This window comes from Erpetoichthys calabaricus, chromosome 2 (assembly GCF_900747795.2).
Source record: "Erpetoichthys calabaricus chromosome 2, fErpCal1.3, whole genome shotgun sequence".
Lineage (NCBI taxonomy): Eukaryota > Metazoa > Chordata > Cladistia > Polypteriformes > Polypteridae > Erpetoichthys > Erpetoichthys calabaricus.
Window position 1 is genome coordinate 108,983,144 of NC_041395.2, and position 26,701 is coordinate 109,009,844.

The 26,701-nt window shown below is 37.5% G+C and overlaps 1 protein-coding gene across 2 annotated transcripts; it reads left to right on the forward strand.

Moving 5' to 3' along the window:
- The first annotated feature begins 1,639 nt into the window (after nt 1-1,639).
- Nucleotides 1,640-25,772, forward strand: arfgap2 (ADP-ribosylation factor GTPase activating protein 2). 2 transcript variants are annotated; one of them, XM_051922710.1, is made up of 17 exons: nt 1,640-1,801; nt 1,923-2,041; nt 6,236-6,308; nt 9,704-9,835; nt 10,988-11,068; nt 11,542-11,659; nt 11,926-11,985; nt 13,812-13,853; nt 16,084-16,133; nt 16,381-16,517; nt 17,470-17,601; nt 21,554-21,682; nt 23,009-23,158; nt 23,249-23,375; nt 23,847-23,940; nt 24,052-24,173; nt 24,250-25,772. In XM_051922710.1, exons 1-17 carry the CDS (start codon nt 1,730-1,732, stop codon nt 24,268-24,270), a joined length of 1,659 nt encoding a protein of 552 aa, XP_051778670.1. In that variant the 5' UTR covers nt 1,640-1,729; the 3' UTR covers nt 24,271-25,772. The 2 variants fall into 2 exon arrangements, with proteins under 2 accessions (XP_051778670.1, XP_028650174.1); XM_028794341.2 differs by lacking the exon at nt 13,812-13,853.
- The last annotated feature ends 929 nt before the right edge of the window (nt 25,773-26,701 follow it).

Sequence of the window (26,701 nt, forward strand, 5' to 3'; positions counted from 1 at the left end):
CAGGAATATGTGTTAGATGGGTAAGAATTTGTTCTTTTCTTACTTTTATTCTTTTTTCATTTGTTAATGTTCTGGTTTTTTAATTACTTACTATTCATACGCTACCGTGGCTGTTCGTTTGTCTGTCCAGGATTTTAAATCACCTGTAGCTCGCAAACCTGTTGACCTATTGACCTGACATTTGGTACACATATACTATGTGATGTCTACTATCCGCTTTCAGGGTGATGATTGACCTCCAAGGTTATTCCTCTTTTTATTTTTATTTTATTGTAGAATCAACTCTCGGCAGCGGCCAGCAGAGCGGCGCTATTCTCATCCCTACCACCTTCGCCATCACTTCCCCTACCTCTTCATATCTTAAATCATTCTTGAGGCAGACTGAAGACTTAAGTGCCAACTTAAGTGAAAAATTAAGGAAAAAGTACTAAGTAATTGCAACACAAACACTGACTTAATCACTTTTAACACGAATAGATGCCAATGGAAGAAGAGAAGAAGCGGGCTGCTGGGGTGGAGAAAAGAAGAGCTGCTCAGGAAGCAGCAAGCGCATCAGCCTCTGAGCAAAGGAATGCTAAATGTACAGAGAAAGAGTATGAAAACTATGAATGCTCAACTCAAGCGTATTCACTGCACGTTATCGTGCACTGCGCTGTTACTGGTTACTTTATATTTTGTCTACATTCCTATTCGGCACATTGTGCAATTAAACTCCATATGCAACAAAAGGTGGTGTGGACACTGCAGACCAAATGTGTGCTACATACACTGTAGCTTGAAACATCAAGCGATGGCCCATAGTAGTATTTTTCACCATGCTCAATATAGTGGCCATTAACAGTCAAGTCATTTATCTGGGGAATGGTTTAGGAACAGTAAGAAGAAGGATATTTCTGAAGATGCTCTCCAAAGAACTTATTGCATGAGAACTAGCCAGACAGAGTGAAAAAATTGGGAATGCCAAGGCATCTTCAAGCAAGACTGCAAAAATACTGCATCTCCAGCACAGAGAAGAGGCTGAAAATAAAAATGAAGGAAACACTCCAGAACCATCAGCAAAAAAAAAGAAGGTGCTCTCCATGTACCAGAGGCAGCAGTCGCAGAAGGCTTTCAAGATACCAAAGCAAAAAATGCCTTTGGAGTATGCCATTTTGGTCTGCAAGTCATGCTTTGAAAACGAACCTACAGAGTAAACATGGGGAGTTTTGTTCAGTTACATGAAGATAACGTACTTCTTACATGAACATTTGTTTCAAAGAACATCGTCTATGTCATGTACGTAATATTTTCCACAATGTACTCAGATATTTTGTCTTTTGTTAAAAGTATAATAAACGGATAAAATTATTGCAAATAAAATCATGTGTAGTAGGCCTATGTACAGGTTGTATTTTAAAGCATTACACCAAACTGTTGATATATGTAAGCGCTCGCATTTTGAATTCCTATTTTACAATAGTATTTCTGACATGTGCCTGACGGAGGGTTAAATCCGAGCCGGGGTTCTTGGCAGTGCATAATTTAGACATTTTTCTTAAACCCGGTTCTGCTTACCTCTCACAAACCCAGAGGCTTCGTTTTTGTGATTATAAGCGCGTGTTAATAAAGTTCGTTCAGACGTCGCGCCTCCGACGCGTTTCCGGTTTCGCCCAGCTCGCTCTGACCCCAGCGGCTCACTGTCGCCGCCGCTCACGGCTTTCTACGATTAATAGACAGAGTTGGTGGTAAAATGGCGTCGGAGCCGAACAAGACTGAGATCCTAACGATCTTCAAGCGGCTTCGTGCAGTGCCGACGAATAAAGTAATAACACTGGGGGTTTGCGCCAAAGGGCAACAGGAGACAGAATTGTAATCTAGCGGAAATATTAACATTCAACCTCTTCCTCTGTGCCCCCTTATCCTTTACATTTTTCTTTTCGCAGTCCTGCTTCGATTGCGGCGCCAAGAACCCAAGTTGGGCCAGCGTCCCTTACGGAGTGTTTCTGTGTATTGACTGCTCCGGCTTGCACCGGTCCCTCGGAGTGCACCTCAGCTTCATCAGGTAAATGCCGATGCCGTCGTCTCTTTTCTGAAAGCTGGGGGGTGGGCTGATCCCACGTGACACCGGCTGCTTGGAGTCACGTCCGGAAGCTTTGACCGCAGACCCCTTCGAATCGCAACAGCGTTCTAAGTACTCTACACAATTTCTGTGATGTAGATTTATATTTACAGTCACTGGTAGTTGCTTAGCGGACACGGTTATCAAAAGAGGTAAACATAATCGAATAGACATCAGTCTGGGGGAATATTTTGGGGACAAGTGTTACTGGGCAAGGGTACACAATTGATCATCACAAGTGAAGAGCTCAAAACAAAACACAAGCGAGTTACATTTCCAAGTGTACAAAAAATAACACAATGTCAACAAAGAAGAGTCTTGAAACGCTTCCTAAACACATCGTTCCTCCAACTCGGCATACCCGAGTGGGCGAAAAGGGACACAGGACCTCACGGGTGTCTGTGTACTTGCCCTTTGACTACTTTGCTGGCAAGCGTCAAAAATCTGAACTTAAGACGCGTGGGCCGCTACAAGATGTGAATGATCTGTTACACAGACCGCCGGTTTTCCTTGGCTGGCAGGATTTGCCCTTTACTATTCAGTATCGCGGCAATACGTGCGTGCATAGCAGTGGAGCTTCATTTGCTCGCTTTGGTTTTAGACAGCTCATGTGTTGTAAGAGTTTTGTCTTGTGTCAAGAACCAGAAACTGCAAATTGAAGTTTTGTTTGGAAAGCCATTGTAAACAACAGTACTCTCTCTTTTTCTTCCCATATAAGTACCATTTCTCCGACTGCCTTCTTCTATCTCCGAAACATTTCTAGACTCCGCCCTGTTCCTACCCAGCATAATACTGAAGTATTGGTTAATGCCCGAGTCACCGCACATATAGATTACTGTAACGCTATTATATCTGGCATTCCACAAAAACGTATTCATCGCTTACAGCTAATTCAAAATTCTGCTGCCAGGATAATAACCTGTTCTAAATCCACAACATATTACACCGATTCTCTCTCAGCTTCACTGGCTCCCTTTTAACTACAGAATACGATACAAAATACTGCTCTTAACATTTAAAGCTCTTCACAACCTTGCTCCTCCCTACTTCACTGATCTCCTCCAGATTTATACTCCCTCCCGCTTACTCAGATCTTCATCTGCTGCTTTACTTTCTGTACCACACATCAAACTCTGTTCTATGGGAGCTCGAGCGTCTCTCATAGTGCACCTCAACTCTGGAATTCTCTTCTCTGTCATATTCGTCAGGTTGATTCAATAACACAGTTTAAAACTACTCTCAAAATGTATCTTTTCAAGCTGGCATATCAATTGTGAATTCTACACTGTTACTGCCTGTCATATTTGTTTGTTTACTAATTATAGCTTTGTGATTTATCATTTTCTTGTTTTTGTTTTATTAATTGTTGTTTAACTTTATTGTAAGGTGACATTGAGTGATAAGAAAGGCGCCTATTAAATAAAATATATTATTATTATTATTAACAACTATTGGTGTGGATGAAAATTTTTGAAATATACTGGGAAATCAAACTGAGTGATAAAGTGTTTATGACTGCTTACCTTTGTGGTCACTGTAATCCTAGTCATCTTTGACTAGGCACATGTTTGCTAATAAGTCACTTGTGTTCATCTCGCATTCTATGTGAGATTCCAATATTAATTTTAGAGTTTAGTATCAATCAAGCCTACCTGACCATGCCACGCTAATCCATTCTCCCAGTAGCTTAGCCATAATTAATAGTATATATACAGTCATGTATTTCAGAATTGATAATCCACCTGAAGCTATGTATGTTTAAGCCTGGATAGTACTTGGATGGGAGACCATCTAAGAAAAGCTTGGGCTGTTGCTGGAAGAGGGGGGCGCTTACCCTGTGATCTGTGTGTGGATCCCAAAGCCCCTGTGCAGTGACATGGATGCTATACTGTAAAAATTGTCACTGTCCTTCAGATGAGCTGTAAAGCTGAGGTCCAGATTCTCTGTAGTAACAAAATATCCCTGGGCAGCCTTTGAAAACATTATGATGTTTACCATTGTCAAGGCTACATTTCCCACCATGGCCTGGTCATTCTGGCCTTTTAATCATCCCCTGTCTCTAATTGGCTACCTCTCTCACCCCTTTACCACTCAATAGCTAGTATGGGGTGTTTACCTGCGCAAGAATGCCTACCAATGCATTGTCCCAGTAGATACTATGCATTGGTGGTGCTTGAAGTGGTTCCCCACTATCTTCATAAAATGCTTTGAGTAGGTTAGAGAAGCGCTATGTACAGTAAATTATTATGCTTTATGAATCCTTCAAGGTGGTGAGTTTTCTAGATCTCCTATGAATCTGAAGTCAGTGAATAAATATATAATCAGTATCCTAAATAAAGTCTTCCCACACATAAAAAGGGAATAGAATTTCCAGATTATTACCATGTGGTATTTAAAAATTCACCATATACCCTTATGTGCAAATGTAAATGAAGTCCTTTCAGTTTATAACGTAGCAGCAGTGCCTTCACACAGTTGGTTACCTTGGCCATTCAAGGACACAGAGTCTCTCATCTTCCTAAATATCGTGTCAGATTATTCAAGTATTCCAGCAATTTTAACTTGTAGCCTTTATTTACATGATCTTAGCAAGTCGGAGGAAGTTGGCAGTGTAAAGTTAATGTGACATGCCCAGTAACTCGCTCCAACTGACTTGTTTGATTTTTGTCTTTAGTTGTATGGATAGGCAGTGTGTGCATGAGTGCCAACAACCAATGTATGCTTATCCAGAAGTACAATGCATAAAGTATAGCAACAGACAAGGAATAAGAAAAACACGTTTTGGACTTAACAAACCAAACAGAGTCTCATCCGTCTGATGTCTTTTATGAACTGGGACAGAGTGAAAAATGGAGGAAAAAAAAAAAAAGGGCCAAGATTGCAGCTGAACTGTTTGTACAACGCTGGCTTCATCGGGAAGCATGTTATTGGCTGTTAGAAAAGGGTGCGAACACGATTGTGCTAGAAGTTTGTCACATGATCAATAAATATAACATGCTCAGCAATTTTCTGTTGGTTAATTGTGTGGTGGGTGCAGCAACACCCTATTGGCGCATGCTCCCAACCTCCTCATATATTAACATGGTCCAGTGATGAGATCTGCAACTCTGACATACCTCACAACTAGAAGTCACATAATATGATGTAATATGACATCGGCTTAAGCCATTCTTTAGTGTGCCAACTTGAATGTTTAGGATTGTTGTTGTAATGTCCACTTTGTGGCCACCTTTAAGTTTTGAACTGATGGCCTGAGTTTCTTCTCAAGAAATTGTCCATTTCCCAGAACTGATAATTCATTGCCCAAGACAAGATTAAGAAAAATGGCCCCTAACAAGGAAACTCCCACCACTACAACAGGGATGAGGTTTTACTGGTAGAAGGCCCTGTTGACACTTTGCCAAGTATGGGTCATCTTGTTGTTCCACAGTTTGTTCAAGTTTGGACTCATCCATCTTGACTTACAGAACGCTTGCAGATTGGCTAGTCGGTCTGTGGGCAGTTTTGCTCTTTTTTGACAGAAGAGTCTTCTTCCATAGATGATATTTCTGTTCATGGTATTTCTTATTATCTTATTTCTTATACTGTTTGCCTAGCCATAAATTTGTGTAATGGCTTTATAACCTTGTCCAGGTTTATGAGCACTCCCTATTTTTACCCTTTCAATTCTGCTGATGTTTCCTTAGTTCCAGTAATGATGCTAGATTTAAGAAAAGTAATTGACCAACTTTCTTGCAACTATTTGTTTGCTCTTCTCCAACACATCATTTTAAGATCTTCAGTTTCACTGGTTAGCATGGTTAGTTGTTTTTACAGTGTCACTGATACAACCTGATCCTGCTTTACCTTGGCGTAAGTCCTAACTAAAGGTTAATTTTTTCTTGCTTACTGTGTGTATTATTGATGCATTGACATTTTCTCATAAAACTCAAACTGTTGAATAGTTCTACTTTAATTAAATTAAGAAGAAACCAATTGTGACTAAATATGCATTTTTGTGGTAAAAAAACAAAAAAGATTATGTAATTGGTTCACAAACCTTCATGCATCACTGTAGTATCAGAAGCACTTATCTTAACATGTTCCAGAAGTTTTTCTGTGTCGGAGCTTTCATTGACCATATCTCTCTTCACATAGATCCACAGAGCTTGACTCGAACTGGAGCTGGTTTCAGCTGAGATGCATGCAAGTTGGAGGCAATGCAAATGCTGTAAGTATGAGTTGCTGTGCCTCATTTTCTATCATAAAAGGTTTAGTGCATATTGGGAAGTTTGGGGCTGATGAACCTGAAGACAAATTCACTTCATTATAGGTTTTTCATTTGGAGACTTGCTATTTTTACAAAAAGGCTCACTGTTCTATTGTTTTAAAGCACCAATTGTTAATGACTTAACAACTATTATATAGGTCAAATCCTGTTATAGTGAATACTGAAGTAATGACATTTTCAGAATAATGAATACTTTTTGCTGGCCCGGACAAACATTCAAACAACATCATGTTTAACGGATTTTGTTTTAATGAAATGTAAGTTTCAGTATGACCAAAAATGGCCACTGAAGATGATAATGCAGTGCAAAAAAATACTAAATGCCACGCCTACACTTTCACCGAGTCTTGGGGAAACCTGCAACAGGCTGTCTCTTTCTTGTTAGACCAAAAGAAAGTGACAGTCTGTTGTGAAATTTCAGGTCTCGTGCAGTCTTGTCGAGAAAGTAGGTGAGACGTCATATAGCCAAATTCTGAGACAGTGCTCCACTGAGCGACTGTGTGAGTAGTTGTGTTGTTTGCTGATTTTCTACTGTTCGAGTTTCATACTGCTTCTCAATGGTTTCTTTGCGATGAACAAAAAAAGTGACAAACTGCATCCGTTTATGCTGAAAGAAAAATTAATAGTCCTTGAAAAAGTTGATGCGGCAAAAGCATTCGGAATCCCGCCAACACTGTCAACAATTTTGAAGGATTAAAAAACAATATAACACAAAGTTAAGGATCGGCATTAGGACCTGAAATATTTTTTGCAGTTTAAGAAGTGCAGTTTTTTTACACAGGTATTGTCAAGCTTGGGTCACAGAGTTGCACATGAGACAGGAAGGTGAGTCCAAGTTTCTATGGAAAATACAGGTATTTTATTACTGTATAGCAAAGGCAGGTACAGCCTCAAGACTTCATTCAAAATAGGAGCTGTTACTTCAGCACTCAACCACACCTACTTAAGCTTCCACCTTCAGATTAGAAAAACACCAGTAGTCCAAAATCACTGCTGTGGCAGACCAGGAGAGTGTGAGAAAGAGCAGCCCTGTGTTAATTGTTCTAAACATTGTGCGATTAGCACGTTACGTGGTAAGCCTGATCCTGCAGATGATAACTAATTATTTTGCCCTTGGTTTAATTTTTACCAGATGCAGCAGAACAGCTACAGATCTGTCCTTGCGCCAGTGCTGTTAGAGTTGGTGAATCACTGGTGACCCTGGCCGCAATAGTATACATACTTGACCCATATTCGTAACTACAAAATTTCTGTTAGAGCGAAATATTTTTATGGTCCCATGAATTTCATTACAATGGAATTCCACATGTACCTCCCCCCCCTTTATTTACTGATGTTTCTCTGCTTGTACCACATGCTAAAGTGGACATAAAACCGCAAACAGACAAAAGTGGCTGAATGTAGCATGCTTCTTTTTATTTTACATGTAGTCACTGAGCAGTCTGAGTTGTCATCAAAGAAGACCTTGGAAAATGCAGTGGGCTGTAATGAGGTCATTGAAAATTAATGCCAGAATAACTTTAGTGCAAGTTTCAGTAGGCGTACTTGTGAGAATGCAGTCCCATTTTTCAGTGATAAATGTTATCATTAGTGGGTGTGAGTTGAGTGGATGAGAATAATGTTTGAGCTGTCTTTCCAAAACCTTGATGTTAAACTGGGTTGAGATCTAGTGACCTGCACTGCCATGGTATATAGTTAAATTGTCGTCATGCTTTTTAAAACGTACAGCAGCACCTCATGCCTTATAGATGGTGCACTCCTCTATGTTAGGGTAGAATGTTTCACCAGGGAATTAATGTCACTGTAAATTTCTTTGACAGACCTAAGCCAACTATCCATCCATCTATCAATTTTTCTAACCACTACAGACCTAAGCCAACTATCCATCCATCTATCAATTTTTCTAACCACTGATCCAAAGGATAACTTAAAAAAAATGATTTTATATACTCTGTTAATCCCCAAGGGGAAATTGTATTTTTGTATTACCTTTGGGATGCCAGGAAACTTGACCTGTCTGCTTATTGATAATGAATTGAAGGATGATTTTGTGCAGTAACAAGGGCATTACGAACTGGAAGAAACCCATAAACCCTCTTTTGGAAGTTTTCAGTGAACCTCCTCCTCCCCTTAAGTCAATGTTAAATTAAATAAATTTTCCTGTAACCTTTAGCTGTAGACTTCATTTACATAATCCAACGCGTGAAGGCAGTGTTTGAATGCTATTCATGTAGCCTGACCAATCTGCCACTGGACCCAACAAAATGAAACCGGTGTTATTTTTTTGTCTTAAGTTGTAAGGGTGGGCTTTGTTAATGTGACACCTGACAACCAATGAGCGCTCACCAGGAAGTATAATACATATAGTGCCTCTCTAAGGCATAAGAAACACAGGTATTTTGAACCTCTCAAATAGAAGAGAGACTTTTCTGTTTCATTTTGCATGTTTTACCAGCGTCAACAGAATTGGTAAAAGGGGGTCAAAATTACAGCTGTGCTTGCCATAGCTTTAAAAGTTTCACTGAGGAACCTTCTCCATCAGGCCATATGTTATTGGTTGTCAGAAAAAAGGGGGAGTATGTGATTCTTTGCAAATGTGAAACTGTGCTGGAAAGTCACTACATATTCATGTAATTTGCCAACCCTTGCAAATTCTAGTCGGGGGTAATATGATGTAATCGGGCGAAAAGCTTGACAATGGCAGTTGCTGATCTTAACATCCCCTCCCACTAGAAGCCTCGTAATGTGACATTTGCTTTAGACTGCACTGAAATGATCCATGTTACTCGTTTTTGTCCTTTCACCTTGAATTAGCACAGAGATATCAAGATAATGTTTTTCCTTTTTTCTCCATTGGTGTTGATGCCTTTCTCTAAGATTTCATACCAATCATTTAAAAATTATGTCAATAATTATACTTCAGTTGTTGCACCTCCTTTGAATTTAAATAGTGGCCCTCATTTTACTTCAATGCTTTATTTTGTCAATAATCTGTAAACATGAAGTTGTTAATTGAGTGGCCAGTACAGCAGCCGACAATTTTTTAAATTGTTTTACAATAATTTCAATCTTTTACACTCTAGTCTTGCTCATTTAATTATTCTAAGCATTTGTGCAGTGGAAAAGGCTAAGGTGTCACAGTTTTTATTCAGATCTAGCTGAAACAGTAGGTAAGCTAGAGAACTATTCAATTTTACTAATGCTGTTCTAAATATAACCAACATTTTTCACGTGTTAAGCAGGTGATGTCTCCAAGTTGTTTAGGTTGTATTTTTGGTAGCCTTTGAATGTGTGTCATCTTCTTTTAAAATAACAGTCTGTGGTCTTTTGACTAGACGGCATTTTTCCGCCAACATGGCTGCACAACCAATGATACAAATGCAAAATACAACAGCAGAGCAGCTCAGATGTACCGTGAGAAGATCAGACAGCTGGCAAATGCAGCCCTATCCAAATATGGGAATGAGGTAAGTGATTGTGACATTAAGACAAAGCTTCCCTGGTAGCACTGAAGTGTAAAGCCATACCTACGAGCACTGAAGTCAGCAAATAGAGAAACATCAGAAGGTATTTAAAGGATGAACTTGTGCAGGCCAAGTTATCCTTAGAATTTTCTTACCAAATGTTTGCAGTCTCACTTTTTTACTAATAGCAGATTAAGCACACTTCCTAGATGTTCTTCCTCAGAAGGATGCTGCATCAAATTTTTAAAAGAACAGATGTAATCCTAGTGGAAGGCAGTTACTAAGGACTTTCTAGTGTATTGTGTGCATGTGCAATTCCAATTAAAAATGTAGTATATGTCAATCTAAGTTAAATTTGTAAGTCACACCTGTTAAAAAGTAAGCTTCAAAGGCCTAGTAGAAAATAAACATTATTTTTTACAAAATACATGCAAAAATTTTGTAATTTCTTATTTAGTTCAGGCACTTACTGTAATGCATGAGCTAATGTACTGGAAAGCTACAGTCTTGGGTGTCACAGAGTCAGCCAATCAATATGTGCAATATTTCACAGCCTTATGATAGAAATATGAACTTGCTTGCTTTCTAGAAGGCAATAAACACATTGTCAGAAGTTTCAGGTTGCAGTGGTGCTAGTTGTTAACTGCTTACTATTAAGACCATGTGTTCCCCTCCAGTGTTACCTGTAGCAAATTTTCAGTCTGCATATTTCCACTGGGAATTCTGAAACTATGCTCTGAATTCCCTTTCATATACAGGTTAAAAGGAATGGGTGCAACAAGGATTTTGCTTAAACAGATATATATATGGGCTTGATGGGAGCAAATGTATCATCAGTTTAATGGGGTCAAAACAGGGTTTTGGAAGAATAACAAAATGGTGTTATTGGATATTCAGGCACATGATGCTTGTGGTATGTTAAGGCAACAACTCTTTTTTTTTTTTTTTTTTTTTGGTTAAGAATTCACTGGCTATATACCTTTTGAACTTCTGTCTTCCCAGTCACGTGTGTTAGCATCTGATGTGTTAACCTTCCCGTGTAGTATTAACCAAGAACACCTTTTTTGCATAATCAAAATAGAGCACTATGTCTTTTTCCCATCATTTGAAAAACTGCCTAGCTGCTCATTGCCACTGTGTTTTATTTTTTAACAGCTGTGGATCGATGGGGCTGGTAGTTTTGCAGCACAAGTACCTGAGAAAAGAGACGGTGACTTTTTCACAGAATATACCCAGGTATCCATTTCTTTAAAACCTGCTCTTGTTATTGATACACAGGTAAACAGCACACATGATTTATTTTCAATATTTAAAACATTTTTTTGTGAACGTTTAGTTTTATATAAAATATAGCTGACTGAATGCTCACAGTAATCGGCCATAATTGAACACTTTTTCTGATGCTTAGGGTTTTCCAAAATTTAAATGAAGCTACAGCAGATGGATTTGATGTTGACTTTGTACATGTAATAGAATTGAGGCAGTGCTATTGAAGTGTGTGGCCAGCAATGATTCTGTCTCAGAGAAGAGACAACTATAACCTTATATGTCCCAAGGGTAAATTTAGCTTGAACTTTTGATAGCTGAAGAAAGCTAGCCAGACTAATTATCTTGTAATATTGTTAATGATATCGCTATTATTTAGTTCTATTGATCGTTGACAATGAGAATATTTAAGTGTTTGAATATTGTATTTATTTATTTTCCAGCCTACCAGCCAGGGGGATATGGCATCATCTGTAACAGACAAGAATAGTGTAGGACAATCTCTGCCTCCTGATGATGCACTGAAATTACAAGAAAATGACAATGGCCAAAATTTTCAAGGTTGCAGTTTTATTTTAGCTTTCTTGAGAACCCAAGGACAATTTTTGAATGTCGTTTTCAATGCATAAGGTGTCTGTGCTGGTGCAGTCTTTTTCTTAGCATTTATGATTTTGTATTGTGATATACTGTTGTTTTGTTCCAATATGCTACTTTGCTGCACATTTTCTTTTTTCAAATTTATGTTGTATTCACATTGTAATTTATGTGTTTTTGACATTTACTGCCTTTTTATACCTACTGTTAATTTACATAATATATCTTTACAGAGGCTGACCAGGAGGGGCCAAGTATAGAAGGACTGAGTACATCTCCTAAAACAGCAATTGGTAAGTGGAGACTATCCTAATTTAAGTGGATTGTATTCCTTGGCTGCCAAGAAGTTGCTTCCTACTGTATCTCATTATCCATATAACCTAGTAAATGTTATACAGTGGTGTGAAAAACTATTTGCCCCCTTCCTGATTTCTTATTCTTTTGCATGTTTGTCACACAAAATGTTTCTGATCATCAAACACATTTAACCATTAGTCAAATATAACACAAGTAAACACAAAATGCAGTTTTTAAATGATGGTTTTTATTATTTAGGGAGAAAAAAAATCCAAATCTACATGGCCCTGTGTGAAAAAGTAATTGCCCCCTGAACCTAATAACTGGTTGGGCCACCCTTAGCAGCAATAACTGCAATCAAGCGTTTGCGATAACTTGCAATGAGTCTTTTACAGCGCTCTGGAGGAATTTTGGCCCACTCATCTTTGCAAAATTGTTGTAATTCAGCTTTATTTGAGGGTTTTCTAGCATGAACCGCCTTTTTAAGGTCATGCCATAGCATCTCAATTGGATTCAGGTCAGGACTTTGACTAGGCCACTCCAAAGTCTTCATTTTGTTTTTCTTCAGCCATTCAGAGGTGGATTTGCTGGTGTGTTTTGGGTCATTGTCCTGTTGCAGCACCCAAGATCGCTTCAGCTTGAGTTGACGAACAGATGGCCGGACATTCTCCTTCAGGATTTTTTGGTAGACAGTAGAATTCATGGTTCCATCTATCACAGCAAGCCTTCCAGGTCCTGAAGCAGCAAAACAACCCCAGACCATCACACTACCACCACCATATTTTACTGTTGGTATAATGTTCTTTTTCTGAAATGCTGTGTTCCTTTTACGCCAGATGTAACGGGACATTTGCCTTCCAAAAAGTTCAACTTTTGACTCATCAGTCCACAAGGTATTTTCCCAAAAGTCTTGGCAATCATTGAGATGTTTCTTAGCAAAATTGAGACAAGCCCTAATGTTCTTTTTGCTTAACAGTGGTTTGCGTCTTGGAAATCTGCCATGCAGGCCGTTTTTGCCCAGTCTCTTTCTTATGGTGGAGTCGTGAACACTGACCTTAATTGAGGCAAGTGAGGCCTGCAGTTCTTTAGACGTTGTCCTGGGGTCTTTTGTGACCTCTCGGATGAGTCGTCTCTGCGCTCTTGGGGTAATTTTGGTCGGCCGGCCACTCCTGGGAAGGTTCACCACTGTTCCATGTTTTTGCCATTTGTGGATAATGGCTCTCACTGTGGTTCGCTGGAGTCCCAAAGCTTTAGAAATGGCTTTATAACCTTTACCAGACTGATAGATCTCAATTACTTCTGTTCTCATTTGTTCCTGAATTTCTTTGGATCTTGGCATGATGTCTAGCTTTTGAGGTGCTTTTGGTCTACTTCTCTGTGTCAGGCAGCTCCTATTTAAGTGATTTCTTGATTGAAACAGGTGTGGCAGTAATCAGGCCTGGTGGTGGCTACGGAAATTGAACTCAGGTGTGATACACCACAGTTAGGTTATTTTTTAACAAGGGGGCAATTACTTTTTCACACAGGGCCATGTAGGTTTGGATTTTTTTTCTCCCTAAATAATAAAAACCATCATTTAAAAACTGCATTTTGTGTTTACTTGTGTTATATTTGACTAATGGTTAAATGTGTTTGATGATCAGAAACATTTTGTGTGACAAACATGCAAAAGAATAAGAAATCAGGAAGGGGGCAAATAGTTTTTCACACCACTGTATACTGATGCAGTTATGCTATTTTTTTCTCTTGTATTTCCTGAAAAATCCATTGCACACTGCGGTCCATACTATGGGCTTAATTTTTTGTCTGTTTTGTCCTGTAGACAGTTCAATGCTTTTGACCTCTGAACTTCCTGTCTATAAAGGTGAATACAAGTATGCTGGTTCTGTTTTGCTGCTGTTCTGCCTGAGCTGCACGCTTGGAATTGCACTGTACATCTAAATAAACCTTTAGAATATAGGTCATAGGGTTTTTGCCACATGTACAGAGTAAAGTGAAATTCTTACCTGCATGTGCTAATGAACTTGCAACATGTTGCCACTCTGTGGTGCCATGATCAGTAAGGATGACAACCTAACCTCAAGATGTCGGTCTTCGTTACATAAAAAATGTAGTATAGCTTCCTGCTATTTAATTGTTGTTGTGTCTTTGAAGTGACCTGCTGAAAATGTATACAGTAGAAATATTTTGAGATGTGTATGCTGATATTAGTTAATTTTATACAGATATTATTGGTAGCTTTTAATGTTACTTGTATAAGCATAATTTTGTTTTTTTGTCCTCCTAAGTGCATGAAACTGTAAAAGAAGCAACTATTTGTGTCTAAGCATATATTACTAGCTGGCCTGGTCCACTATAAATCATGGACTATTCGTCTAGCAATTTAGTAGCGTTAATGTGAACACAGGCAATTTAAGTGTCATGGACAGAGTTGGAGACAGGAAGTGAAAAGGCAACCTTTTAATGTGTTTGAATATATTTGTCTTACCATAAAGAATTTTTTTTTTTTTTTTTTTGAAGAAAATTTTAGATTGCAGTGCTAAGTAGTTGCTGTCTGGTGCTTTAGATAAAATCCACAAGTAGCCATTCTAAATGCATTTTTCTTACCAAAAACTGACCAGAGTTCTAGATATTCTGAAAGAAGCGTACTACAGCATCAGGTACAATACATTAATGCTTTCAAAGGTGCAGACTAAAACTTTCTTAAAATGTCTGTTATGTCCAGGACCTTCAAACAGCTTTCTGAATTATACTCATTTAGTCTTTTATTGTGAACAAGTAACAGCTTTAACATTGAAGAAATATGAAGTATTCTACTGCTAATGATTTAATCTGTATGAACTAATGGCACATGCTATTGGACAGATGGGGAAATACAGGCGTTGTTGGAAATTTCACAGGAACGATCTTACAAGTGAGAGCTTTGAGTAAGACAATTCAGAGAAAACAATACTATCTGAATTATCTGAGGTGTGCTATACTGCTGATCTGTCACCTGAGTCAACAGTATAAAATGTAAAAATAACTTGATCGTCCAGAAATGGTATTTTTGTTTTTAAATTGTAACACGAGTGACACTATATGATTCTAATGGGTTTATTAAGCTTAATCTTTACAAAAGTGTGAAGAGCATAACTTTAAATGAGTTTTGTGCAGAACGAGTAGATAGTGAGCAACAACCTCACATTCCTCCCAAATACCCAACCGGAAATTAATGTGAACACAACAGAGTTAGAAGGTAAGATGTCACAGTGCGAACTACTAAAACTCAAATAGCACAGTAATGAAACATAAGCACTATGAAGAACCCTCCTGACTATCCTGTAGATATAATTATTAAGCTGTTAATCATTAACAGAAAATTCTTATCTTGTGATTGTCCTTACTGTACATCTAAGCCAGACAACAATCATTGCACAGCACACTTTTTTTAGTCACTGAAGAACATTACTAAAATATGAAAACTGAAAAAACATAAGTCTCTTCAGCCTATTACAGCAGATGAGTTTAACCCCCTACATAGTAGCAGACCAGCATTAAGCTGGCCTAGTTCTTTTCCTAGTTTCAGTTTTCATGCATTCACTACCCCACATTGATTTAATACAGGTTGGCAGCCAGTTACTGTTGAACATTAGTATTGTTACAGGGATTCATGTACCCTGCTTGATTTTTGTATAGGTTTTGGCTAAAGAGTTAACAAGGCAAACTGTGTGTTTAAAACTATAAATGATATCTATGTGACCCAAATAATGCACCTGCTTTTTTTGTATCTCAGCTTTTTTGACCAATATACTGTATGCTTAGAAGACTGCTAATGCAGACTCCTGACAGGCCGAGAGAAGACATAGCTGCTGAATTGCTGTGACATATTTGGGCTTCATTTTAGTAAAGGCTTTCATAAAATAGGGTTGACTGTTGAATGCTGTGTCAGAATATTCAGATGCTCCTTTGCCAAAAATCTTTCCATGAAAGGGCTGGGAAGAACAATGTGATATGTTGTGTGTGTGTGTGTGTGTGTGTGTGTGTGTATATGTAAAAAAAAAATATATATGTTTTTTGTTTTTTTTTTTTATATGTTTTTAATTTATTTTTAGAAATGAAACCATCACTTATAGGAAAGAAGAAGCCTGCTGCTACAAGAAAGGTATACTTTTTTACGAAGTACTCTGATTAAATATGATTGCTATTAGCAATGTAACTTTTTAACAAATATCTTGAAACTTTTGAAGCAAAGACAATTTTCTCGTAATATACTAATGCAGGAAATTGAGAAAAGAAAAATGGTGTGCAAATTATACTTGTGGAGTTGTTAAAGTTGATATTTAGACTCAGTCTTATACACTGATTTCCATTTTGAGAACTGCAGCTTCATGCTTTATTTCTTTCTATAGCTTGGAGGAAAGAAAGGCTTGGGAGCTCAGAAAGTAAGCAGTCAGAGTTTCAGTGAAATAGAACGACAAGCTCTGGTTGCTGAGAAGATGAGGGAGCAGCAGGCATGTGAAGCAAAGAAGCAAGCGGAGGAGTCAATGTGAGTGAGTGTACTCAGAAGCATCTGCCACAGTGCCATCCAGACTATGCAGTAATCATCTGATTCATTATTGCTTGTTTTAAGGCCTTTACCACATAGTGAGTGTATACGTCACATGGAGTCCACTAATGATCTTTTATATGTATATATACACATACAGTAGCATTTTAGGATTTTTACTAGAATCAGAATTAAATCCATGATCATGTGATCAAGATGTATGTGTTTCTTGCTACTATCCCTCTTTCCAGATATGTATACACTATTGAAGTGTTTTAGTAGAAAAATGCCCAACTTTTTGTTCGTTTTCTTTAACTGAAATTTACATTGAATTGCCATTGTGAGCTGAAGTGAACTGTGGTCAGCTGTCCACTTTTTATGTCAATGTAATGTTTCCCAGAATGTGCAGCAGTCAGTAATATAGGACCCTAGTGGCTATGTGCATTTACTGTTTGGAAAGTATTGGAAAGTGACATTTAGCAATGAAATAATCAAAGAATGCTCAGTGACTCAGGTTGTGCATATTAATAGACTTGACTGATCATCTTCCCTTAAGCATTAACAACTTGGGAACATTCGAGAGCTGCATACTAAAATATATGAATGCACAGGTCTTTACCATTTTCTTCCCCCAAAGCACCCCCTGTACAATGCAGTTGCCGTAGGTAACATGATTGTACAGACTTCTCTGTGTAAATGATTTTTATTTTATCTGTTTTAACAATCATTTTATCACTAAGCAAAATGTAAAAAAGTAGAAAAAAAAAACTAAATTTTCTGAACAAAGCAGCTGATTCAAAAGTAGAACAGTGAATGTAATTGGAAATTACAATTCAATATAATTACTGTTCTATCCCACATTTACGCTTAATTGAATTAAAGTATTTTTCCTGCCTTAGCAGTTTGTCTTTAGTTATCAGTTTTCTATTCATTTTATGAATTATGTTTACAGTGTAACATCAATGAGGTTGGCCTACCATGAATTACAGCTTGACAAGAAGAAAGAAGATAAAAAATTGCAAAGTATGGATGGGAAGAAGAGAGAGCAAGCAGAGAGACTGGGGATGGGTTTTGGAAGCCGAAGGTAAGGAGTTGGGTTGTTTGGGAGAAAAAAGTGAACGAGTCTTTCTATTGATGTAAATTTAATTGTATGGACAACTATATACAAATATGTTGCAAATCTTGCAGTTTCATTTAACAAATCTATTGTCTATAACAATTAAGTAGTTTTCACAACTGTGCAGTTTGGTAACAATTTCCAGGATGTGGACCTGTATTTATTTATTTTTTTTTCAAAAACATATTTATAGCATAAAGAGAGAATTGTGTCCAATTGCTGCTGTCTTGTTTATATCAGGCCTTAATTACCGATTTATTTTTATTAATCATGTTGCCTTAACAATTAAAACTTATAGCTATGGTATATGGGTTGGAGACAGTGGCACTGACCAGAAAGCAGGAGACAGAGCTGGAGGTATCAGAGTTAAAGATGCTAAGATTTGCACTGGGTGTGACGAGGATGGACAGGATTAGAAATGAGTACATTAGAGGGTCAGTTCAAGTTGGACTGTTGGGAGACAAAGTCAGAGAGGCGAGATTGTGTTGGTTTGGACATGTGCAGAGGAGAGATGCTGAGTATATTGGGAGAAGGATGCTAAGGATAGAGCAGCCAGGCAAGAGGAAAAGAGGAAGGCCTAAGCGAAGGTTTATGGATGTGGTGAGAGAGGACATGCAGGTGAAGGGTGTAACAGAACAACATGCAGAGGACAGAAAGATATGGAAGAAGGTGGTCCACTGTGGCAACCCCTAACGGGAGCAGCCGAAAGAAGAACAACAACTAAAACTTCTTTGGGAAGACTGATTAACCAAGAACACACTTTTGGCACAGATGGCAGTTAATAAAAACTATATTCTTGCTGTTAAATATTAAGTTGCAGCAAAGACTGATGGCAGAAATGCTTTGTTGTAAAAATACATTATAAATATTTTTTTAATGAGTTAGATGTTTCTGAACATGACCTTGGCAGCTTGAGCAGTGATGACCTTTGCATGGCCACAGTTTTGTGTATTTATGCCGCTTTGCTGCAGCTATAAAGGCTTCCAGAAACCTTAAAACATTCATAAATGCTATTTCTGATTAAATGGTTACCTACTGTATATATTTTACACAGAACTCTATTTGTCCCATATACAACAGTTTAGTCTCAAAAATACAAATCACTGCTCAAGCACCATTCATCTTCTAATTAATTTACAGATCATGCTTTTCTTCCTTAACCTTTGCAATTAAGTTCTCTCTCACTGCATTGTCAAAATTACTACACTTACAGTACACATTCATGTTTCTTTGCATGCATACAAAAGATTGATAATCTCTCTCTCTAAAAAGAGTAAGCAACTGAATCCTTAAATTCACTTGCTTCTACAATCACCGGTTTACAAAATAATTTTACAGATATCGTGATTACAATGACCATGTATGAGTTGAGAGATCAGACAAAGCATTGAGTAAAAAGATCTCCTTATACTGTATATCAATTTAATTCCACTAATCAATATACTGTACATGTGCACTTATTAGTTTATTAACGTCTTAAGTAGCTTCGCTTTAGAAACCACACCCTGTAGTACACATAAGTTTCTGACTTAGTTGCTTAAAATCTAATTTACAAGGAGAGCTAAGGACCCAAAATGGGGAATTTGGTGAGTGACTATCTGGAGCTGCCTGGTATAATGGTCTTGTCTGCATATTAATGTGTTACATATCATGGGAATATCATTGTTTAAAAGTTATATTAAACTGTAAATGTGTAGATTGACAAACACCTTGTGTGTCAACAATAAATCTTTTTTTTACACAGTAAAACACAGAAGCAAACTGAACCATTAGTTAAAATGCAAAATAAAACACTGGCAGCTGTCTATTTCAGTCTGTCTTCTACAGTAATGATAATAATTATTTCCATTTATATAGCACTTTTCTCACTATTCAAAGCAATTTACATAGAGAGTGGGGAGCCACTTCAGCCACCACTAATGTGTAGCATCCACCTGGATGATGTGATGGCTGCCATTTTTGCGCTAGTATGCTCACCACACATTCGCTATTAGGTGGTGAGAGATGGGGGATGATTAGGGGGTCAGAAAAACTACGCCATGGAGGGCAGTTTAGCCTGGACATTGGGATACACCCAGCTGTTTATCAAGGATGCCCAGGGATCTTTTATGACCACAGAGAGTCAGGGTCTTGACTTTATGCCTCATCTAAAGGACAGCACCGTTTTTACAGCACAATGTCCGGTTAGTGTTCTGCTTTTGCTGCTCTCCTGTCAGGAAACATCCCTTCAATATGGAATAGTACAGTAGCATGATAATAACCTACAAGAAGTAGACTTTTTTTTTTTTTTTTTTTTTGTCAAATTGTTTGTTTGACTAGAACTCTTTGCAAAAATAGTAACATGGCACATAAAATATGACTATACAAACTTTAAAATGATCAAATGTTAAAATTAGTTGTAAGTAAAAACAACTATGAAAAAATGATATCATGCAGCACACTCATTAATATATAATGACATCCCATGCAAAAAGGAAACCCCTTCAATCAGTTAGGTTTCTGAATGGACTCCGTATAATCAAGTGTTGCAGTAAACCTCTCAAAACCAATACTTAAAACTGGAAGGGTTTCTGCATTCACAGTTTATGGCAGGGCAAAAAAGGTGGCCCCAATGTAACAGAGGTTCGTCAGTGTTACTATCGTGTGACAGTGGAATCACCTAAAACTGATCAACTCTTTTGTGGTGTAATTTTAAGTGGCTGGGGCTGAAGTTGCTATTCTGTGGAACTGAGACGACACCTTTTGCAAGTGGGATCCTACATCACCCTCCTCTTTGTTAGTTGCATTGATTAGATTTTAAGTAGGATATTTCGATACTCCTGTATCCAGTATGAGACTGGACATGAAAAGCATTTTGGGGGACACATGCATTGCGTTGGGAGCTGTATTTGGGATGCTTATAATGATTCACAATTGTATTACACTTCATTTTCAAAATTCAGATGTATGTGAGGTGTACTGCTTTACTAATACTTGAAGAGGAAGATCACGAATATTGACCCCCTCACTGGACATCAGTAATATTGCAAATAAAATGGCCTGTATTCATTGCATTTGAAAATACAACATGCATGACGTTTAGAAGATATACTGCAGACCAAAAAAAAGATGCCTGTGGGAGACAGTTTATCATAAGGGGATCCATCTTGTGTCACTGCATGCTTATGTGGGGTTTGTCATAGTAAGATTTAATTGGATATTTCACAAAGGAATGTGTACGTGCATACATTAAACCGAACTAGAGATGTTTCCCAAGTAAACACTGAACTGCACTTTAACACCTACTGGTATAAAACAAATTGTATCCCCTGCCTCTTAATGCTTGGAAGGAAGAAACACATGTGCTGTACTCACTGAATGACAAGAACATTCCTTATCTGTGGCAGTACTCTTAGTCAGTCAGCCATGGTAATGGTGTATAGCATGACACCTTTATATTACTTAAACCCTTTAAAGTCTTAATTGTGCTACATAACTCTAAATAAGCCAGTTGCCCTGTTAAATAGGATTTTCAAACATGTATAATTAAAAAATGGCCTTTGACTTGGATCAGCTGACAAAAGTGACAAGTTGGCAAATGGTGAATGGAAGTACAGAAACATGAGAAGCACAAAGATGCAAATGCTGCCCAATGTGTATGGAAAAAGCTTCACTTTCCTTCACTCACTTCACAGTGAGATGAGTGAACAAAGGAGAACATTTTTATGATTTAAAAATGTAAATGAGTTAAGTGTCAAGGATAATGGATAGTTGTAATTATTTAGAATGCTTAGCAGCTAGGTGATTGTCTAAACTTTGTAAAGTCTGTAATGTTGTGTACTACCCAAGAAAAATGCAAATTTACAATTAAATCTGTAAGCATACATAATTTAAAAGTCATTTGAAACTGTCATTCATATGTACCTTATTTTTATTTCAGTGTGGTTTCACATTCAGTACTCTCAGAAATGCAACTAATTGAACAAGAGACACCGGCAGCAGCAGCAAAGTTATCATGCTGTAAACTAGATATGTTGGAAGAGCCTGGCTTTACATCCGGACCCCCAAAGTAAGAAATGACATTTGCTTTTAGTTCCAAGCACTAAGGAATGTGGTGTGGTTAGAATGTCATGAAGTGCATCAGTCAGGAAGGGACACTTTTACTGCCTTCTGTAGCTTTATTAGTGGAGGGTGTCTTTGCATTAGTGATTTACTACGTTGTTAATCTGATAGTATGCAATGCTGAAAGATTTCCTAGGGTGTCCTGCCTGCAACAAGTATTGGTTGTGGTTTTTAAGTTACTCATCTCCACTAAACTATGCACAAGCTGCGTATTTGTACTGAAGAAGTTGTCACCTCTGATTCTGTTGTGAATGTTGATCACAAGTTGCTATATGCGCACAGCCAAGAAAATAAATAGACTTGAGTGACAGCCAAACATTTTAGGCACACTGATTTTACTGTAGGGCAAGTAAAAACTACAGTAAAGTAAAATCCTATTTACTTGCATTTAAAATATGTAGGAGGTGGACAGTATGCCAAGATTGGTTTCATTTATATTTATATTAAGTGGAACCAGGCACATCTAAATTCTCATTTAGGTCAGAGTTTCTGTTTGCACTGAGGAGAAACGGTCTGCCTGCTGTGGCCAGCCTTATTTAAATCAGCAGTATAAGTGCACAATTTTTAAAAAAGATTGGTTAAACACTTCACTATCTAACACAAGGCAAGTCTTTTTCCAAACCTTATTTCTAGTCATGCCAGATGAAATCCAGCAATACATGTTTTTCTTTGATTATTTTTCCTTTTTTAAATAAGTAGTGTTTACAGTAATTTCTCTTTGTATCCATGCCAAAAAAGCTGCCAATGTAATAATTCTTCCACCATGTGTAAACACTCTGACAGACAGACATTTGTTAGTGAATTTTGTTTTTTTTTTTTTTTTTTTTTTTTTAAGACATGATTTTGTTTTTTTTTTAGTTAACCCCATCTCTTTTAAATTTTTTTTCAAGTTAGGTCATTTTTATATGACTTATCATTTTAAAATAACCCATGGGACAGTTCTAAATCACCTGAATGTTTTAGTACTTTGGTGTCTTGATAAAATATTTTTATGAACCTGTAGCTTTGTATGTACACTAACATGACCGGTCCCTGGGATCATTAGAAAAATAAAAGTGTAAACTGCGAGGGACTGTTATAGATTCACAAATATTTTGATTCTTTAGAAGACTGAATAGATGCCTTTACTCTTCTACATGGGAATGTTCATTCAAGCAAATAGTCGTCAAGAATGTGACAGCTATACATATTTCAAATACAAAAGCAAATTAGATTTTGTGCGTGTGCTAGACATTTCCAGTGCTTACAAATGGTTTCCTTTTACCAAATTTAGGTACAAGGATAATCCATTCTCCTCAAGTGAGGGTTTTAGCTCCAGATGGGACTCTGACTCCAGCTCAGCTTTCACATCATGGGGCCTTGAAAAGGAGGAATCCAAAGAGATAGAAGTAACCATGTCTAGCATTCATCCAGTTGGAGAAAGGTAGTTTTCAACTGTCTAAACATATGCATCTGTATTTTTAAGTTTAGGTTTTTTTTGATTAACTTTTTTTTTTTTGTTTGTTTACGGCAGCCTTCCTAGCAGGCGGAAGCCTGAAAGCTGTGCATCTCCAGTGGAGTCGAGTGAAGCACGTCAGAAATTTGCTAATGCTAAGGCCATATCTTCAGATATGTTTTTTGGCAGAGAGAGTAATGCTGAGGTATGTGTCCATGCTATAATAGCACAGAGATCAAGCTGGGGAAAAAAAGTTTAATGTTAAAGGAGTCTGTCGTTTATGACCATACAGTGACTCTCGGCTCAAATATTTTTCATAAAAAAACACAAGGCTCATCATTGTCTTGTTCTCCTTGTCCTTTTGTATTTAAGCTCTTGTGTAATTCTTGCAGGGAAGTTATGACTGCATGTGTTGCAGCATATTGATTTGGGGCTGTTATTTCACTGATTATGTTTCTCAACATTTTTTATTATAATAAGAGAAAAAAATATATGTGGAATGCGTAACCAAGCAGTGTGGTAGACAGTAATACATGGGGACCATCAAGTCTTAATTTGAATTTTCTTTGGGAATATTTGGGTGAAGTTTGATCAAGTTAGTTTTGGCTGAATGACCTGTTTTTGTCAACATTTTTATGTTCTAAAGTGTCCAGCCTAATTCTAGCTTTTTCCTCAGTATGAAGCAAAGACTCGGCTTGAGCGGCTATCGGGGAACGTATCCATTAGCTCTGCTGACCTCTTTGGTGACGAGTCACAGCGGTCCACCTCCGGTTAGTTATACAGTTTTTATTTTTTATTTTTATAAAAAAATGACCCCAACAGAGCTCCTTTCCATTTAAATTACTGACCCCAAGATGTGTATTGTGTTCTACTTTATTTAGTGGCATCACCTTTTGAAAGTGTTCTTCCTTCTGGACCTGATATAGCTCAGTTTAAACAAGGAGTGAAAACTGTTGCAGGAAAAATGGCTGTATTAGCAAATGGAGTGATGAATTCAATACAAGTGAGTGAGATACAAAGTAAACCTCCTTGTAATCAAATGTATTCCACTGCTAACATTCTCCTCTTTTGTATCTTAGGACCGATACGGAGCCTACTGAACCTTTCTTAATTTCTGGATCAACAGATGGAAAAGAAAGATGCTCATCTCAAGTTTAATTTTAATTTCAACTTAAATAATGGAAATTACACAATCTTCTGCCTGCAAAACCAGCTAAAGAACTTGTGGAAGCGTTTGTGGGTTTGACTAGCTCTTGGACGTGATAAAAGAAGGTAGAACTGTGTTACATGCTGTGACCGGGTAGAACAACCTCTAAATGAATTACTGTCAGTATTTCTCCTTGGTGGAAGAAACTCCAGAGAGATGTTTTTTTCCTTAGAGGAGCCTACGTCCGTTTTGTTTCTGACTCCATTTTTATTTTCTCCATAAAATAACTAACTCCTCTTGAAAAGGTATCTCAAGACTAGGAGAAAGCCATAAAACATCAAAAATTTTTATCATTTAGTTTTAACAAATAGCTCCGAGTAATTATTTTTTAACAGGTGCTAAGTAACAGTTGTCTCAAATATAGTTACAAATCTTTCTAACAGGTAAAAATCAGGACTTAATTTAATCATTGATTATTTTTTTCAGTTGGCAATCTGTATGTAACTGACATTTGGTAAAATGTTGCACGTTCACAAGTCTTGGATAACCACTATTCAGAAGACCAAAGGGTTTTTTGATTTAGTGCCACAAAAATTGATGATGCATGTTTCAAAATATGATGTAAACTGTGTAGATACCAGCTTTTGAATTTTATGAGTAGATTAATATATCAACTGCCTTATTTATCAGTGGACATTTTTAAAGATAGCTATGGATTCTGGGTAATGTGGTTAAAGATGGATGTACTTTGGATGGCTTTGGGGGAAAAATGCAAATTTTTGTGCAGACAAATGTCTCTGCAGGAATGTGGATTTGCAGCTTCTACAACCATGCAGTATTTGACCTCATCACTTTGATCTCCTGAAACAAATTTCTTTCCCTCAGTCTATGCCACTTTTTGCCTTCCACATGATTTACATAAACTGTTGAGCTGAAGGCAAGAGTGTGCCACTGATGTAATGGGGTCAGTGGGAATGACAAGTCTCACCAAGATCCAACTACCTCCTGTTTAAAGGGGAAGACATAAAATTTTGGTTTCAGTCAATATGAGATGCTTCACTGACTGATGTGTAGCCAAGTACTATTAATACAAGAGCCTCAGTGCTTTTTGGAACCAGGAGTAATCTGGAGGCTCTAATGATCAGCTTCGGTCTCATTGTGTGGCCTGCTTTTGAGGAAGACCCTGGTGACCACCACCAGTATTTCAAAGAGTGAATTAACATACATATGCAGCATTAAAAATGTGTCTCTTTCTGTAGAAGCCAATATTCAGGTCAGCTTCTGGAAATCTTTTACAACATGCCAAGGAAGAGCCCAATTTACTGACCCTGCTTTACAGATTTTTTCCACTTAGCAGACCTGTGACTCAATGAAACCACACTCGTGAGAGTTAATTATTATTTATTGTGAGTGATGTTGATACAAACTGCATTAAAATACTTTTTGTTCTCTGTGTTTTTGGGTGAAGTTTTTTTTTTTTTTTTTGGATAATTACCTCCATTCTAATAGCAGTCTACATTGCATATTTAAATGTGCCATGAAAGGAAGAAAACAAGCATTGTGCATTATTATTTTCACCTATTTAAATATAACTGCATCATATAGCAGATCTGTATTTTACTTCAGTTAGTACCAGGGTAAATCAAAGAGTAATGGCGATTTGAAAATTAGGTGGTAACCGCAATGGATAGAAGCTGACACAATATAACATGTTCACAATGGCTTATGGGTAACTTGTTGGTTTTTTTTTTTTATTGTAATCATTCATACAAATCGATCAATTTTTACAAAAAATAGGATTGAAAAACAAGTCGACCCCCACCACAAAGAGAGAGAGAGACAGAGAGAGAGCATGGCCAATGGGGTAAAACGTAAGGCTTGTAAACATACCTAAATTGATGAGTTTAATAGGCCAGTAGAGATGAATGGAGAAGAAAAAGAAATGTGGAGATAATTGCTTCCTCGGTGCTTTAGGAGCATATTCTAAAATTTTGATTATAAACTGAATATTAGATTTTTTCCAATTTCAAATGGTATAAAACATCGGTTACCCACTGACTTAAAAGAGAAGAGTTAGGATTCTTCCAGTTTAAAAAAAATAAGTCTGCGTGCCAAAAGTGTAGTGAAGGCAATCACAGTTTGTTTGTCCTTCTCCACTATAAGCCCATCTGAAAGAACACCAAACACAGCTGTTAATGGGTTAGGAGGGATTGTGACACCAAGGTTGTCTGAAAGGCACAACAATTTTGGTCCAAAGTGATGTTAATTTGGTGCAGGCCCAAAACATGTGACCCAGTGAGACTGGAACTTGATTGCAGCGTTCGCAGTTTGGATCTTGCCCAGGAAACATTTTGGACAGTTTTAGGCAAGACAGATGTGCTCGA